Source organism: Sus scrofa, chromosome 10 (genome assembly GCF_054392235.1).
Source record: "Sus scrofa isolate SSC_HxYL_T2T_F1_AM1 chromosome 10, Sscrofa_HxYL_maternal_Yorkshire_Landrace_v2.0, whole genome shotgun sequence".
NCBI classification, from domain to species: Eukaryota; Metazoa; Chordata; class Mammalia; order Artiodactyla; family Suidae; genus Sus; species Sus scrofa.
In genome coordinates, this window is record NC_139392.1 from 26671190 (window position 1) to 26688141 (window position 16952).

The 16952-nt window shown below is 61.0% G+C and overlaps 1 protein-coding gene across 5 annotated transcripts in view; it reads left to right on the top strand.

Annotated features, from left to right (window-relative positions):
- The window catches only part of NAV1 (neuron navigator 1), a 219227-nt gene that overhangs the window by 66813 nt on the left and 135462 nt on the right, over positions 1-16952 (top strand). For all 5 annotated transcript variants that reach the window (XR_014817546.1, XM_021064511.2, XM_021064513.2 and 2 more), the window contains exons 3-4: positions 2272-2375; positions 14411-15199. Coding sequence is in view for 4 of the 5 variants with exons in the window: in XM_021064511.2 (XP_020920170.1) it covers positions 2272-2375; positions 14411-15199 (893 nt within the window). In the remaining variant the exon portion in view is untranslated. The remainder of the gene's footprint in view (positions 1-2271; positions 2376-14410; positions 15200-16952) is intronic.

Genomic DNA, 16952 nt, shown 5'->3' on the forward strand with positions numbered 1-16952 from the left:
GAACTCTGAGTTTCTTCATTTTGTGTTCAAGCTTTGAGGAAGAGTATCTCAGCATTCAGTTGTTTTAAGGTTTTTACAGGATCAGCCCTACAAGCCCCCAACAGATGTAGAACCTGATATTTTTCAAAGAGGACTTTTCCCTCTAAACGTTTCCTCCACTCAGCAAACATCGGGTGCCTGTTGGCGTTTGAAACAGAAGAGCGTTGCACCTGCTCAGCAGGGCTCTTCACAAGCCCAGCTCCCAGACCCTGCCCGCTTCAGGCCCTGATGGTTGCAGGTAGGGTCAGGGTTGGAGGAAGGGGAGATTGGGACCCAGGGCACCCATAGCGATGGGTGGGAGCTGTGGGCAACACTGCCAAGGCCCAGGCTGGGCCACCCCTGCAAGGAGGTCACAGATGCCTGCTTTCATGGACCTCTAGCCCCTCGGGCCCGCATCTTGGCCTCTGCAAACTCCAGCCCATCATCACGGAGGGTGAGTTTGTTAGGCTCCCTGACCAACTCCAGGCACTTCCCTTGCCCACTTCTTCAGGGAGTGAGCCCAGCAAAGCATCCTCCCAGCTGGCCCCTCCCAGGGTCCAGGGTCCCAGCCCTCTCAGCTGTTACAGCTGCCGGCCTACACCACAGCCACAGCAACGTGGGATCCGAGCCGTGTCTGCGACCTACACCACGGCTCATGGCAACGCCGGATCCTTAACCCACTGAGCGAGGCCAGGGATTGAACCCGCAACCTCCTGGTTCCTAGTCGGATTGGTTTTGGCTGCGCCACAATGGGAACTCCTGGCCATTGATTTTCTTCTCTCTGGTTCAGCCTCCAGCCAACTTGGGCATGGATGATGCCGTCTGTGTGAACAGCTGAAGGGGAGGGGGGCACACGGAGGCCTCGCCGTGTGGGGAGGTGGCAGGGAGGCGGGGAAATGCAGAGGCGAGGCCACCCTCCCCACTGTCCTGGGACTGGCGGCTCCCTGTCACTCACTTGCCCTTGTTACCATGGTAACAGCGATGATCAGAGGAACTGCAGACTAGCCCTGGTTACTGCCCGCCAGCTCTGGGTCAGGCAGTGCACAGGTCCTTATACGTATGTTATTCAGTGAGACATTTGTTCGTCGTAGAGAGTTCCCTACCCTATAGAACGCGCTGGTACTTTCTCACCAGTGTGTTGCATCCTTTGCTTCAAAAACCCAGGGCTACAAAAACCCAGGGCTACATGTGTTTCTTGCAAGAAACCACCACTTCCCGTTTTTCTTTGTCCCCTGGACATTTTGTCCCCGTAGATGGGGGCTGCCATTTAAGTGACGATGGCAGGTAGTGAGCAACCCCAGCATTCTGGGCATTCCTCTGAGTGCCCGCAGCCCGGGCTGTCCCATCCCCAGCTCAGGGGCCCACAGACCATGAGGGCTCATGGTGGCTTGGCTGGGTGTGGCTTTGAAGGGCCAGCAAGAATATCCCCTAGCCCTGGACTCTCCAGCTGCCTGGGCCTTGAAGGCCCCTCCTTGGTCCTCTGACTCCCAAGAGGAGAGATTTGCGCTGCGAGTGGACACCAGTGCAGGGCCCAGAGTCCTGGCCTCTCGGTGCTAGAAAAAGCCAAGACTGGGAGAGAGGAAGGCCGGGCCCAGTCCAGGCCAAGCCAGCCATCGATTTCTCCTCTGGTTGCCCAGCCCTCCCCCCCAAGCTGCCAACGGGTCCATTTAGCTGGAGACGGCGCGGCCGGGGGGTGGGACGGCGGGAGAGCAGGGTAATTGCCTATCTTGAAGGCTGCTGCAGCCTTTGTTCCAGGAGTGATTGCATGGTTGGGGTTGTGCTCTGAGGCCTCTGTGCCTTTGGGACCTCACCCTTCCTTCCTGCTGCCACCGCGAGCCCAGCAAGGGCTTCTCCCTTGGGAGGCTCTGTGACCCCGGCAGTGCCTGCCCACTGCCACCACCCCCATCCTTGTGGCCTGGGCTGGGAGGGGCCAGGCCCCCTGAGCTCTCCCTGGCGGGGAGTCCCTCCCTGCGTGTGCAGGGGGAAGCCTGGGGGCAAGGGTCACGGCAGGACCCTGGCTGAGGTTGGAGTCACTTGGGACCCCTCTGCCCTGAGGGTGATTCCTGTTCCTGCAGGGTGACTGGCCTCAGGTATCCCAGTGCCCACAAGGTACCCCATCCCTGCCTCTGGCCTAACTGCCCGGGCTGCTGCCCACTGGGAGCCCAGAGGAGGGGAGGGGCTCAACTCCAAGGGGAGAGGCTTCGAGGCCAGGGCGACCTCCACTGTGAGTGACCACCCCTCTCTGTCCCACAGGGTCCAGACAGACCGGGAACCTGGTCCCCTCCGCCAGGGTAGCTGGGCTCCCGAGGGCTACTCCAGCATCCCCGGCAGGACCGAGGAGAGCCTCTCGTGCATAGGTAAGTGCTCTGGGGGCAAGATCCCCTCCTGTAGGGGCGGGGGGCACTGGACCAGATCTCAGCTCACTGCCCACGCGGGAGAAGGGGTCCAGCGGGCAGACCCATCCCTTGACTAGAGGCTCCAACCTGTCCATCCCACTTTGAGCTCCTGCCACACTTGACTTGGTACAGGCTTGGTCTGCCACACCCAGGAGCATGGCACGGTCAGGACTGCAAAGCGGCCGGTGGATGCCCCGTTTCCCCAGAGCCCAGGTTGGCATCACTGAGGCCAGGACAGGCTGTAACCAGCCGGGAGCTGAGGGCCAAGAGCCAGGTCCCAGCGAAGCCCAGGCTAACAGTGAGGGCCACCTGGGAGGCAGTCCAGGGCCACCTCCCCAGGACCACTTTTAATGGGCCACTCCCATGCGGGTCACTTCCTTGTGGGCTCCTGTGGTCACAACCGACCCCTGATGCGAGTAGTCTGTTCGCTGGACCTGGGGAAGCAGCCTGGGAACCTCACCAGGAAGGCAGAGAAACGCCAGCGCAGTGGGCTTCCCGAGGGCCCTGGACCATCCAGAGGGGCTCGGTGCCCATCGTGGGATGGAGGGGTGGGGAGGGCTGAGTGTCTGGGGTGCCGGGGCTCGGGCCTTAAAGGGGTCCAGTCCTAAACTCTGAGCAGGGTTTAGGTGTCCCCGAGGGCGGTCCACCCCAGAGGTGCGAGACTGTGGGAGCAGCTCCTCCCTTTGCCCCGGGGAAGGAAAGGACTTGCTTTTGGCAGAAGCCTGCGGAGGTCCAGAGGGCTTCCCTTACAGCGCTGTCCCAGGTCCCTGCTCCAGGGGGTAAAGCCGGGGGCTTGGAGCACAGCTGACCCTGATGGCGCTGGATACCATTGGTGACCATTCTTGCCTCCTCTGTCCCCTGCAGGGCAGGTGGTTGAGTGTCCCTCTCCACCGGGGAGCTGGGACTGGTCCCCAGCAGCGGTCAGAGCGGCCGCAGCCCCCGTTCCAGGCAAGCCCTGCAGAGCGGGTCGTGGGGTTGAGACGGGGGCAGCTAGAGAGTAAGCTGTGGTCCCCACAGTAAGTGCACAGGCAGGGGACCCAGGGCACGGCAGGGGACAAAAGAAACCGCGTTCCACTGGCACTGAGAGCCCATTGGCGCTAGAGTGTGGTAACCGGGTAACTATGCGGAGCCCTGCTTTTACATCTGGAGCTCTGTCAGGGTAATAGCTTCCTTATGTGTGTACCACATCGTTAGGGCCTGGCGACCTCCCGCTCCAGGCCCTTGCTCCTCATCACCATCCTAAGAGCAGGGGCAGGGCTTCCACGGTAACGCGGTGCAGGCTTGTGGGCTCTCAGGCCGCCCGCACCAGCTCGAGCTGAAGTGTCTGGAGGAGGCAGGTGGGGCTCGCGTCGGGCGGAGTGCCGGGGGCAGGGGGGCGGCTCTGGAGGTGGGCTTCATAGAGAACAGAGCCACTTGCCCCTCCGTGTCCCCACCCCTGCTCTGGCACCTGCTGTGGTCACGAGTCCATCTTGGCCGGGACAGTCTTTGATGGGGTGGATGGGAGAGAAATTTGGGATCTGCCTGTGCTTTGTGGGGGCGGAGGCAGGGGGGTTGCTGTCCTCTGAGCCTGAAGGACGCAGAGACACAGGAAGGGAGGGGACAGCGGAAGACCCCACCCCCTCAGGGCAGGACAGGGCTCACTCACTCAGTGCGTCTTTCAGTCAATCAACAAGCCATCCAGGAGTGGTCTTTGTGGAGCAGGAGAGTTTCCATGATGCCCTGCCGCCAAGCTGGGTGCTGGGGTGGCCTTCGTTGCTCCCTCCGCCTCTACCCTGGGCAGCTTGGGGGCGGCTTGCATGTGCCCTGCCCTCCCCTCACCTACCCGCTAAGAGCCGAGCACTGGTCCCTTCTGTGACCACGCCCCTTGGTTGCCAGCAGCACAGACAGTGCCCGGGCACCATCAGGTCTCAATTTGGAAAGTGAGGGGAGCCAGGGATGGGGGGGGCGTGTGTGGGAGGCCGAGAAGGGTCACTCCGAGGTCGACACAATGCCTGAATTACTTCTTCTCTGTGGCGTGTCTGAGGGAGTGCAGTGGGCGTGGAGTGAAGAGTCTCCTCTCCTCACAGCCCACATCATGGGGAACAAGCTAGGACCCCCCCACCTCCCCCACCCCTGCCCGCCAGGTTCTCACAAGAGGCCGAGGGGCCGGCAGTTGGTCTCAGGCTGGGCTGGTTTGCTCTCCTCCTCCTTCCTTCTCTGGTGTCCAGCTGACTCCATCTTTTTTTTTTTTTTTTTTGCTTTTTTTTTTAGGGCCACACCTGCAGCATATGGAGGTTCCCAGGCTAGGGGTTGAATTGTAGCTGTAGCCACTGCCTACACCACAGCCACAGCAACACCAGACTGGAGCTGCATCTGTGACCTACACCACAGCTCATGGCAACATGGGATCTTTAACCCACTGAGTGAGGCCTGGGATCGACCCTGTGTCCTCGTGGATGCGAGCCAGATTTGTTTCTGCTGAACCACAATGGAAACTCCCAGCTGATTTAAGACACAAGGAAGGTTTTCACGGCTTGTGTGGGTTTGGAGAGGAAACTGCAGACCAGGCACATCCCCCCAGGGCAGGGGTGCTGGCCCATCCCCTGGGGAGGGTCTGCTCTGGGCTCCCAGCCGCCATGCACCCGCTGGACTCTCCGGTGGCCTTAGGCCGGATCGGAGTCCCCAAGGCTGCAGAGGACTTGGCCTCAAAGGACCCGGGGTCACAGCCCTGACAGATGGAAGCTCTGCCCAAAAGTGGCCACAAAGGGACCTTGGTGCTGTGAGTGAGCAGCTGCGCCCACCAGGGGGGTGGGGGGGGGTGGATTCTTCATCCCCCCCCCCCAGGATTCTGGGGGCCAGTCCTAGTGTGACCACCATCCTGGCCCTGAGCAGACCCCAAGTGCAGTGGGCGTCCGGGCTCCAGGGGCTGCTCGACCACACAGGTAGGAGAGGCGGGCTCCCTTCCCGGGTCCTCCTCACACTTAGGACCCAGGCCTCCTTCCTCACCCGGACCCAGTGACCCGCCCTGGGGGGGCCCCCCACATGTGTTGGGATCACATGCAGCTATCAGCAAGCCCCCAGGAGCAGCCCCATAGGAACAGGTGTGTGAAGACGCGAGCCCCATAGACCTGTGCTCAGATTCTCTTCCGCCGGCAGCCTGCTGGGTGACCTTGGGCAAGTGTGTTTCTCTGCAAAATGAACACAGTGGCAGCCTCTGCTTCAGAGAGTTTAGGAAACACCGTGCGGGATGTGTCTGAGAGGGTGCCTGGCAATAGCAGGTGCTTGGGACTGTCAGACCCCTGCCCCTGGACTCAGCGAGCCTCCGTGAGTCCTTGCTGACTGTTCCATGGAAGGAGGCATCTTACTCAGCTCAGGTGGCTTTTTTTTCATTGTTTTTTTGTTTTTTTTTGGTCTTTTTGCCTTTTTTAGGGCCACTCCCGCGACATATGGAGATTCCCAGGCTAGGGTTCGAATCGGAGCTGTAGCCACCAGCCTACACCAGAGCCACAGCAACTCAGGATCCGAGCCGCGTCTGCAACCTACATCATAGCTCAGGGCGACGCCGGATCCTTAACCCACTGAGCAAGGCCAGGGATCGAACCCACAATCTCATGGTTCCTAGTCGGATTTGTTAACCACTGCACCACAACGGGACCTCCAGTCCAGGTGGCTTTAATGCAAGTGCTGTCATAGACCAGGTGGCTTAAAGAACAGAAATGAACTTCTCCTAGTTGTGGGGGCTGGGAAGCCCAAGGTCAAGGCGCTTCGCAGTCGGCCCGACTGTGTTCTTTTTTGTCCTCAGGTGGTCGGAGCTAAACAAGCTCCCTGGTCGAGGGTGCTCATCCCCTCGCCAGTGCTCCACCCTTGTGATCTCATTATCCACCAGCACCCAACCTCCAAATACCATCACCCTGGGGACTAGACTTTTGGTTTGTGAGTTGGGGCCAGGGTCGGGGGTGGGGGTGGAGGAGTGCCGGCAAGCAGCCTATAATTCGGCCTGAGGGAGAGGGTATCGCCCTAAGATATAACAAGGCAGCATTTGACTACAACTGGTAGAGGAGAAAGTTCAAGATCGGTGTGGGATGCAGTCAGAGAAGGCTTCCTGGAGGCAGTGGCCCTGAGGCCGGGCCTTGAAGGGTGAAGGGGACTTGAATTCATACAAGAGAAGACACTGGGGAGAAGGGCAGGCCCAGCGGCAGGTGCAGGGGTAGGATTCAGCCTGGACCAGAGGGTGCAGGTAGAAGAGCCTTGGAGAGCTGGGCTCCCGGGGCGGGAGGGAGTAAAGGCCAAGTGCTATGTGGGGGTCAGATATCACAGGGTGGGGGACAGTCCTGCCCTGGGAAGCCACCCGGTCACCAAGTCAGAGCTGTGCTTCTCCGCCGGTCATCACGTGGTGCTGGCTGGGAATGAAGACGGAGGACGGTGGGGGCCCTCGGAGGTCAAGGGCAGCCTGTACAGAAGAGGCAGGGGACACCTTGCCTTGCTGTTCACTCCAGGGTTTCCCCACCCACCCCGCTGAGGAACGGAGGCCCCCGTGTTGTAGCCTTGGGGTCAGGACTCTTGGGGGAGTGGGGAGGAGAACCCAACATGGAGCTGCAGCCCAGCCCTCAAGTTGGGCCTCAGCTCCCAGGTCAGCGGCCCTCCAAGTAGGCTCCGGCCACAGCCCCTGTCCCTGTGGGGCTGCCCTTCCAGAGCACCCAGCCTTTGGCGAGAGCCTTGTCCCTCATGTGGGGACACTGGGCTTTGGGCTCTGCTCCTCCCCGTCCTGTTGATCTGGAGGCTCAGGGCAGATGCGTCCGGGCTGCAGGGAGTGCCAGGAACGTGGGCTGGAGGTAGACTCTCTCAGCTTCCCCCGCTCCCAGAAGCTCTCCCCAGGCCACTGGGCCGGAAGGCAGGCTGGGCCCCGGTCCCTGGCTCCACTCCCAGCCCCCAATGTGCTGGGCCTCCTTTTTCCCAGCACAAGCAGACAGCAAATCTCTTCTGAGCCCTCACTCCTGACCTTGGAGCCCAGAAGAACAATCCCCAACCCCGAAGCTCAGGGAGACTCCTGGGATCAGAGAGGCCGAGCCAGGGCCTTGCAGAATCCACAGAAACATCTCAGCTATGAATTTGGAAGAAAGCAGGCAGGTCAATCTAGGAGGGCTTCCTGGATGAGGCCCCAGAGCTGTGAGCCAGACCGTGCCTCCTTTTCACCTCCAGGCCTGGAGGGTGGGACTGCCAGGCACACAAGGCACCCTAATGACTTCCTGCCCCCTCTGGCTCATCCCCCGGAGAGTACGGAGTAGCAATGGGGGGGGGGGGTCCTCAGCAGTGCCTGCTCCAAGGTCATCCCCCTGAAGAACTGGAGCGTCCTCCAAGGGGCAGAGGGAGGGCCTGCTGGGCTGCAGGGAAGGGCGAGAAGAGGTGGCTGGGACCCTGTCCTGGGGCCTGGCTTCCGTTCTGCACACCAGCTGCACTGTGTCTCACTGCGGGTACCCAGAGGTCACCGCTGTTTACAGTCCGCACACATCTGCTCTGAGTCACGCATTCATTCAATCAGTCCCTCGTCATTCATCAAATATTTCTGACAGCCCACTGTGTGACAGAGCCGTGTGGGTTCTGAGAAGAGTGTGTCATCAGTGGGTCAAGCGTGGACAGAACCCTGGGAAACACATGGGGATGAAGGGTGGCAGTATTTACTGCAGTGGCAGCAGCAGGGCATTTGGAGTGAGTCGGGCAGCTGCATAGAGGAGGAGCCTTTGGTTTCACGAAGGGCAGGGAGGGCGTTCCCTTTGTGGCTCAGAGATTAACGAATCTGACTAGGATCCTTGAGGATGCGAGTTCGATCCCCGTCCTCGCTCAGAGGGTTAAGGATCCGGTGTTGCCATGAGCTGTAGTGTAGGTCGCAGATGCGGCTCGGATCCTGCGTTGCTGCGACTGTTGTGTAGGCCGGCAGCTGCAGCTCTGATTGGACCCCTAGCCTGAGAACCTCCATATGCTGCAGGTGCAGCCCTAAAAATAAAAAAATTTAAAAAAAGAAGGGCCAGCCCTTTCTCCACCCCAGCTCCTCCTCAGGTCTCCCTGTCTTGATGACGGTGCCCAGATCCTAGGGTGTCCAGGCCCCCATCCTTGGGTCAGTCTTGACCCCTCTCTTCCCCACACACCCATGTCAGTCCATCAGCAAATCCTCACAGCTCCAAAATATGCCCAGACTTGACCACTCGTCGCCAACACCAAAGTCACCACCAGTTCCAAGCGCCATCATGTCTTGCCTGGCCTTTGCCCAGGAGCCCAGCCCGGCAGCCCAGGAGGAGTCGGATCATGCCAGCCCGCTGTTCCAAGCCTGCCAGGGGCACCCATCTCACTGAGCAAAAAGGCGGAACGATGGCCTCTGAGGCTTCTGCCCACTGGCCTCCATCGTGTCCAGACCACCTGCCCCCAGCCCAGCCTTTCTCTCCAGCTGTGCCTCTGATCTCTTTGTAATTCCTCAAACACGCTGGGCACACCCTGCCTCAGGGCCTTTGCATGTGCTGCTGCCTTTGCCTGGAAGTCTCTTCCCCACATATCCAGAGAGATCATCCCTGCTCTTCTTCAGATCTTTCCTTAGACGTACTGTCTCTGTAAAGCCTTGGTCCCCACATCAAAAAGTTACCCCCTGCCCACGGCCATTTCCTGTTCCCCTTCTGCTTTGGTTTTCCTTCTTAGCACGTCTCAGTAGCTAACGTTTCTACCTGTTTATTGCCTGTCCCTCCCTTTTGAATGTAAGTCCCAGGAGAACTAGAGTTTTTGTCTGCCTGTTCCCCTGTCAGAGCCAGCAAACGAAAGTGCTGAACAGACAACAGGCTGGTTGTCTGGATGCAGACAAGACTCCACTCGGGTGTCGGCTGTCTCAGCAGCCTCCAGCCTGGCCACGTGCTTGTTTTGGATGTTCAAGAAGGCCCCGCGGAGAGGAGGAAAGATACAGGGGTGGAGGTGGGGTCGGTGACGCGGCAGAGAAAAGGACCAAAGGAAGTGAGCATCAATGGCTAGAGGGCTTTCCGCAAAGGTGCAGGTGTCGGAATCTGCTGGGGAGGTGATGAAAGAGCTTGTCATAGTGGTCTGGGCAGGGACAACTTACAGGTGGTGCTTGTCCCTCAGCTCGGCTGGTGGGCTCCAAAATATGCCAAGACTTGATCACTCCCTAGGCACGGGGTGGGTGGACTAGTGGCCAGCCCTTGTGCTCCAGATCCCAGCCGTGGGCACAGAAATCAAGAAAACCCTCCCCTCTGCTCTGCTCTGCTCTTAGCCCTCGACGGAGCCAAGTGCGGACTCACCTGCCCACTCCCCCACCTCAGATCCCCCCTTCTCCCAAGGTCACCTTTCAAGGTCAACAGGGGGCAGGGGCAGCCTAGCCCTCTTTCCCAACTTCTCCTCTCTTCCTCTCTCCCTGCCCCCAGAAATCCTTGCCCCAACTGTGGGGCAGACCCCAGACCCCCCGTGTCTGGGTGAGGGAGAGTGAGATCACACAGCGTGCCTGTCCTTGGCCAAATGCCCGCATCTTCATTCCTCAAATTGCTTTAAGTTAGCGGTCCGCAGATGTGGTCAGCTCCCTATCCCGCCCCCATACAGAGACTGCCAGTGCCTTTGGAGAGAGAGCAGTGGGGGTGATGAGGACTTTGGGGGGGGCTGGAGACTGGGGGCTTTCATGATTCAGAACCAGCCTCCTTCTGGAGCCCCCACCCCTGGAGCCAGGGCTGGGTCCATGCCGTCCCACAGACCCCTGCATCAGCACCCACTCCCTGTCCAGCCGGGCCTCTGCCTTCTCACATAGCCCCTGGGGATCTCTTCTCATTGACTAGCCCAGCCTGTCTGTCCTGCTGTCTGTCCTGCCTAAGTGGGGAGAGGGGAGGGGCAGGGAGGAGGGGCCCCAGACTGGGGACCGGACAGGAGCCTCTCTTTTTAGGAATCACTCGAGGATGCATTCTGCATATATTGGCTTTATCGACTGATGCTGGAATAGCTGTTGCCACGGCAGCCAAGCTCCCACTGCAGTAGAGGATGGTGGGAAACTCAGGGGATGTGAAAGGAATAAAAAAAGAGCCAGAGAGAGGGAGAGGCTGCATTAGGGAGCGTCTGCAAGTTCCAGGAAGCCAGGCTGACGCTTTAAAGGGACCACCACAGGACCACAGCAAGACCCGTTAGAGAGGGACAGTGGCAAAGTGAGCAGTACCGCATAGACAGGGCGGCCTGGCACTCACGGGGATCAGCACTGAATCGGCTCCTGAGACGAGCATGGACGATGTCTTCTGTCTCATAAACTGACAAGGGGTGTTTCCTGCAGGGGGCGGGTGGAGGGGGGCTGGTGCCTCTCTTCTGGAAAAGCCCCTCTTCTAGCAGGAGGTAAAGTTGAAGGAAGAGAGGTTCGGGGCTTTGGGGTGTGTGCTCTCCCGCCAGGGGAGGTGCAGGGGTGTAAAGAGAGGGGGCAGGGACTAGGCTGAACGGAGCCCAGGAGGGCATAAGATAACAGGAGGAGGATGCTGTCAGGGGGCTGGTGGGTAGTGGGCATCCAGGGACCAGGAAGTGCAGGTGGACAGACAAAAAGCGAAGTAGAGTGAGGGTCCCTCCAGACGTGGGTACCAGAGACCAGGGGCCACATGAACCCAGAGGAAATCCCTGGATTGTGTCGACAGCAGTACACACACACACACTGGCCAGCATGGGGCCCCGTGCACATTAGGCTTTTCGGCCAGGTGGCAGCCTGTTCACTCCTCCTTGTCTGCTAAGGAGGAGGCTGACTTTAGGTGCAGGAGGAGAGCAGAGAGACAACAAGCAAACTCCTGTAACCTGGGACATTAGGGAATGTGTCCCCAGGTTCTCACGCTGCTATTTTGAGGAAGGGTGAGACTCCCTTGTGATGAATGAGCTGCGTCTTGTGCAAACTGGAGAAGACCTCCCAGTAAGGGTGAGACTTGAGAATCGCTTGTGACTCTATGGAAAGTGGCCTGTGTTGGGGAGGGAGGGCGTGGTCATCCAGAGATTTGGCACTGACAGTGGGACTGAGCCCCTCCTGGAGCTGGCATCTTGCATCTGGCTTAAGCATGAGTGTCTTGTGTGCCCAGAGGGAGGCTGTCCTGACTGCCCCCCTCCCCCCCTGCCCCATACCGGGCACTCTGTGTGCTGGGGCCAAGTTCTGACATGAAGCCACGTAAATGCCTTAAACCCATCCTATTGCTTCTCACTCCCTATCTGCCATCACCAGCCCTGGGTCCCCCTGAAGCTCTCAGCCACGTTGTGCCCTCTGCCGCAGGACCTTCTAGTCAACTTGTGCCCGCTCCCTCCACTCCACTGCTCACCACCTCCTGTTCCCTGCTTCCCCGTGTGAGCCCCTTCCTGCTTATACTGCCTCCCCCTCCAGGAAGCCTCCAGGATTTCCTCTACCTCTTCTCCCACCTGCCAGCCTGACATCTTACTCCTACGCTCCCACATATTCGGAACCCAGTAATTGCCGGGCCCTGGGGTTACAGCATCAGTGAGACAGCCAGGGGCCCTGCTCTCGGGGTTCGGGGTCTCCCCCGATCGTTCCTGTAATGAGTATACACACACCTCTATCTGTCTGTCTGTGATATTGACATTGCTGTTTCCCAGGAAGAGGGTTATACTCTTCCCAGATCTTGTCTTGTTCACTTGAATGCCCTCCCAGATACTGAGTTTCCTGAGGACAGAAACTCCGGCCTTCTCTGTTTCTTCAAGGCACAGCCAAGGGTCTGTGCTTCTTAGCAAATGCCGCACTTCCAGAGAAGCTCGGGTTCAGTTCTGTGGTCAGTACGTCCTCGGCCACCATCCCTCCCTGCAGACTTTACTGTGTCTCGGCCCAGCCCTGGGATGATGGAAGGCAGAGTCCTGGGGACACTACCAGGACCCAGGAGCAGGCCTGGAGCACGACACTCAGGCCTCCAAATCCTTGTCACCAACAACGGTGGCTCTACGTAAGGTGCCCGAAAGCATGGTGCCAGCAGGGGAGGCAGACACGCGCGTGAATACCTCTGACACCAGGCAGGCTGTGATCGGGGCCAGGAGAGAGGATGAACCAGGCCCTTCGGATCTAGGGGAAGGGGGTGAGGGTGGTGAGGTGGAGGTTGGGGCGGGGAAGGCAGATAATGGGATGCTAGTGCATTCTAGCAAAGCGTTGTTGTCAGGGCTGTGCGATCCCCAGAGTGTGCCTCCACTGGGGCCGCCCCTCCGGGAGCCAGCTCTGCATTCAGAGACACCCTTCCCTCCCCCTTCTCCTGTCCCTCACTTTCCTGCTTGAGGACCATCTGCTCAGGCAACCTGGCCTTGACCTGGGAGGCCATGTTGGATGGGCAGTGTCGCCCTGTGCGAGGGACAGCCCCAGGCAAACTGCTGCCTGCTCCACTGGTCTCTAGACTCGCCTCTTTCAGCCCTCTCCATCTCTCTTCCCTGGGTGGCTGTGGGGGCTGGAGGGGGGAAGGGGAGGGAGAAGGGCTAGGAATATGTCTTTTTTTTTTTTTTTTTTTTTTTTTTGTCTTTTTGCCTTTTCTAGGACCAGTCCCGCAGCATATGGTGGGTCCCAGTCTAGGGTTCTAATCGGAGCCATAGCTGCCGGCCTACACCATAGCCACAGCAACGCGGGATCCAAGCCGCATCTGCAACCTACATCACAGCTCACCGCAACGCCAGATCCTTAACCCACTGAGCAAGGCCAGGGATCCAACCTGCAACCTCATGGTTTCTAGTCGGATTCGTTGACCACTGAGCCATGACGGGCATTCTGAATATGTCTTTTAAAAATTGCTCTGCAGCCCCCCCTGAATCTCTGGCAGGCAAGGGGCCAGTGCTCCTCAGCCTTTTCCTAATGCCCTGGGTTTGACAAAGAACTTGGGAGGTGGGGCCAAAGCCCTTTGACCCCGAAAGCTGGTATGAGAACCGCTCTGCGAGCAGACAGAGCCAGAGGTGCCATAACTTTGACAAGGTCATGTGGTTAGTTAGACCTGGAACCCAGTCTCAGGATCCCCAGCGTCAGCCCTCTGCTCCAGCGCCCTGAGGCCCCTCCCAGTCAAAGCGAGGGGTCCCCCCTCTCCCAGCCATGATCTCCACCCCTGCCCCAGACTCGGGTTGCATGTCATGTCCGCCTGCCCCGCCTCTGGAGGGCAGCCTGGAGCCTCAGGGACAGTAGGAAGGCAGGGACTCAGAGTTTCCGGGAAGTGGGGACAGGGAACGGAGACCTGGATGTGATATCACGGCTCCCAGCGTCTCCCCCAGGTCCCACGAGGCCACTCTCCCTCCCACGTCCTGAGCGGTCCAATCTCGGTCCCTTTTACCTGCACCCCCACATGGCCTCAGCAGATCCTTTCCAAGGCCTTCCCCCTGCGGGCGCGGCAGGGGGCCACCCGTGCCCTCAGAACCTGCCTGCCTTTGCGAGGAAAGCGGGAAGAAAAACGGGTCAAATTCTTCCTCTCCCCCTACCCCCTACTCATCCGCCCCTTGTCTCAGCTGCAGATACCACCCCCTCCCGCGCCAGAAATAGACTCTCTCCCCCACCTCCTGCGCTGGCGTACACTCCTCCCCTCCTCGTCGGCTCCTCCGCCATCCCCCCCACCCCCTTCCTGCGCTCGGAGCCGCTGCCCGCAGCCTCTGCTCTCGCTGGCGGCGGGCGCACGGTCAGCGGGACCCACCGGCGGGCGGCTGGGGGGCCGGGACCCGGGCGCCGGGCACCTCGGAGCGCTAGCGAGCTGCGGGGCTTCGGTTCTTCTTTGATTGATTTTTAAATTTTGATTTGTATTTTTCCCGCCCCGCCCCTTTTCCTCCGACCCCGCCCCATCGCTCCGCGGCTTCCGCGCTCTTTCCTTTTCCCCGGCTCCCTTCCTCGCGTTTCTTTCCCCTGCGCCCTCGGCTCGCCTCCGCCCCCTCCCTCGCTCCCTCCTCCTTCCTCTCCCCTTGCTCCTCGGTTTCTGCCGTCCTTTCTCTCCCCCTTCCCTCCGCTCCCCTCCCCCGCCGCCTCCTCCCTGCGCCCCCCCCCTCCCCGCCCCCGGTGCCTGCAGACGCGCGGATCGTCCATGCGCTCCTCGCGGGCAGAATGCTGGGCGGCAGCGTCAAGAGCGTGCAGCCCGAGGTGGAGCTGAGCGGCAGCGGCGGCGACGAGGGCGCGGACGAGCCTCGGGGCGCGGGCAGGAAGGCGGCGGCGGCGGACGGCAGAGGCATGCTGCCCAAGCGCGCCAAGGCGCCCGGCGGCGGCGGCATGGCCAAGGCCAGCGCGGCGGAGCTGAAGGTCTTCAAATCCGGCAGCGTGGACGGCCGAGTCCCCGGCGGGCCGCCTGCCTCCAACCTGCGCAAGCAGAAGTCGCTCACCAACCTCTCGTTCCTCACGGACTCCGAGAAAAAGATGCAGCTCTATGAGCCCGAGTGGAGCGACGACATGGCCAAGGCGCCCAAGGGCTTGGGCAAGGCGGGGTCCAAAGGCCGCGAGGCTCCGCTGATGTCCAAGACGCTGTCCAAGTCCGAGCACTCGCTCTTCCAGGCCAAGGGCGGCCCGGCCGGCGGCGCCAAGACCCCCCTGGCCCCGCTCGCGCCCAGCCTGGGGAAGCCGAGCCGGATCCCGCGCGGCCCCTACGCCGAGGTCAAGCCGCTCAGCAAGGCTCCCGAGGCGGCCGTGAGCGACGACGGCAAGTCGGACGACGAGCTGCTCTCTAGCAAAGCCAAGGCGCAGAAGGGCTCCGGGCCCGTGCCCCCTGCCAAGGGCCAGGAGGAGCGCGCCTTCCTCAAGGTGGACCCCGAGCTTGTGGTGACCGTGCTGGGAGACCTGGAGCAGCTGCTCTTCAGCCAGGTGCTGGGTGAGTCCTGCCTCCCGCCCCACCCCTGCCTTTCCCCTCGCCCTGCCCGCTGCTGCCAGGGAAGGTGTGGGGAGAGCTGCTCCCCTCCCCGCAGCCCCGCACTCCAGTCCCTGGGTCAGGCTGTGTGGGGACACAGCGCCCAGATAGATGTACAGGGCTGGCCCACTTCCAGGTGTGGTGGCTAAAGTGCGCCCTCAGCGATGTCCCCAGGCTGAGCCCAGGCCCTGGTCTGGCCTTCCGGACAATGGGGTCGGGGCTTAGCTTATCAGAAATAGAGCCCATCAGCTTCCCCAGAATATAGCAAAATCAGGGCGGGGGGTGGGGGTGTGGGGGTTGAGTGTGCTGGTGGAGACCTCAGCAGTGTTGGGGTCTGTGCTGGGCAAACAGGCATCCACAGCCCAGGGGAGGCCCGGGGAGGGTGAGAACCGATCTAGAGGACAGATGGAGGAAAGCAGATGTGAGGGCTGTTTGGCCCCGAGCAGAGCTGAGGCTCCACTTCCTCTGTGGATCCCCGATGGGAACACGAGTCGGATTTCCCGGGTGTGGGGGTTCTGGCAGGGAGACACGTCTGGGGCCAGGGGGCAGGCGAGCAGCCAGCTGCGCGCATCTGGATGAGCATCCTGTACCTCGTCCCGGCTCGGGCCCAAACCTTTACCCCACCCCCAGGTTTTTAGAGCGCGTGGAAAGGTCTGGGATCTCGCTCGGGGTTGACTGGGAAGCCTTTGCTTTTTGGCTAATGCAAGCCAAGCGGGCGGGAAGGGAGGAACAAAGCTTGCTCAGGCGGAGGAAGTGAAGAGAGCGGCCCCATTGTTCTCCGAGCCTGAAGAGTCTAAGCAAAAAACCCGGAGCGGGCCCCGGAACTGCGCTGGCTTCCCCCGGGGACCCCATGCCCTCAGAGGCAGAGGCCCGGGCAGTGCAGGACGCCGTACTGCTGTGCCTCGGGAGCCGGCTTGGGCCGTGCCAGGGCCACGAGAGGACAGCGGCGAGGCCTGGAGCCGGCCGGGCCGCTGTGGCTCCGCCGCGGACTTGTCGCGGTGGCTGGGATGTGGGTCCTCAGGCGCCGAGGGACCCGAGCTTCCCGGGTACCCGGCGGGCTGCCCGCCCCGCTGGGGGCTGGGAAGGGGCGTGTCCGGGCGCGTGTGAGGGGCGGGGCCGACGCGGGCTGTGGTCCAGTGATGGGCAGGACGAGGTGGGGCGCGTGGGAATGGGGGGGTGGGGGGACTGACTGGCGGCCTGCAGAATGCGGAGCTGGGGAGAATGGGCCTGCTGCATCCGCGGACCCTCGTGGGCAGGACGCGGGACTGCTGACCAGGGCAGGGATTTGGAGCGTTGGATTCAGAGGCTCGCGGAGGAGGCCGCTTGTGGGCTTTGCAGGGGCGATCGGGTGGACAAGGGCAAAGGGGGAGACAGCGGCCTGAAGGCCCGGCCTCTGCAAGGGCCACTGGGGATGGGGGTGGGTGCAGAAGCCAAGGCGCGGCCTCTCCCCCACCCCCACCCAGTGCTGCTCTCAAGGAGCCTACAGTCTAATGGGATGAAGGAAGCAAGAAAATGACACCAGGCATCCAGGAGGGCCGTGGAGATGCGGGGCGGCTTAGGTCTCTCCAAAGAGGTGGTAACTGAGTTGTGACTGAGGCCACTGGGCAGCGGGGAGGACAGTCCTTGAAAGGCCTTGAGGCCATGGGGTGTATGGAGGAGAGAAGACAGGGACTCTCTCTGGGGGAGCAGAAGGGAGTGTCGGGGAGCAGAGGGCACA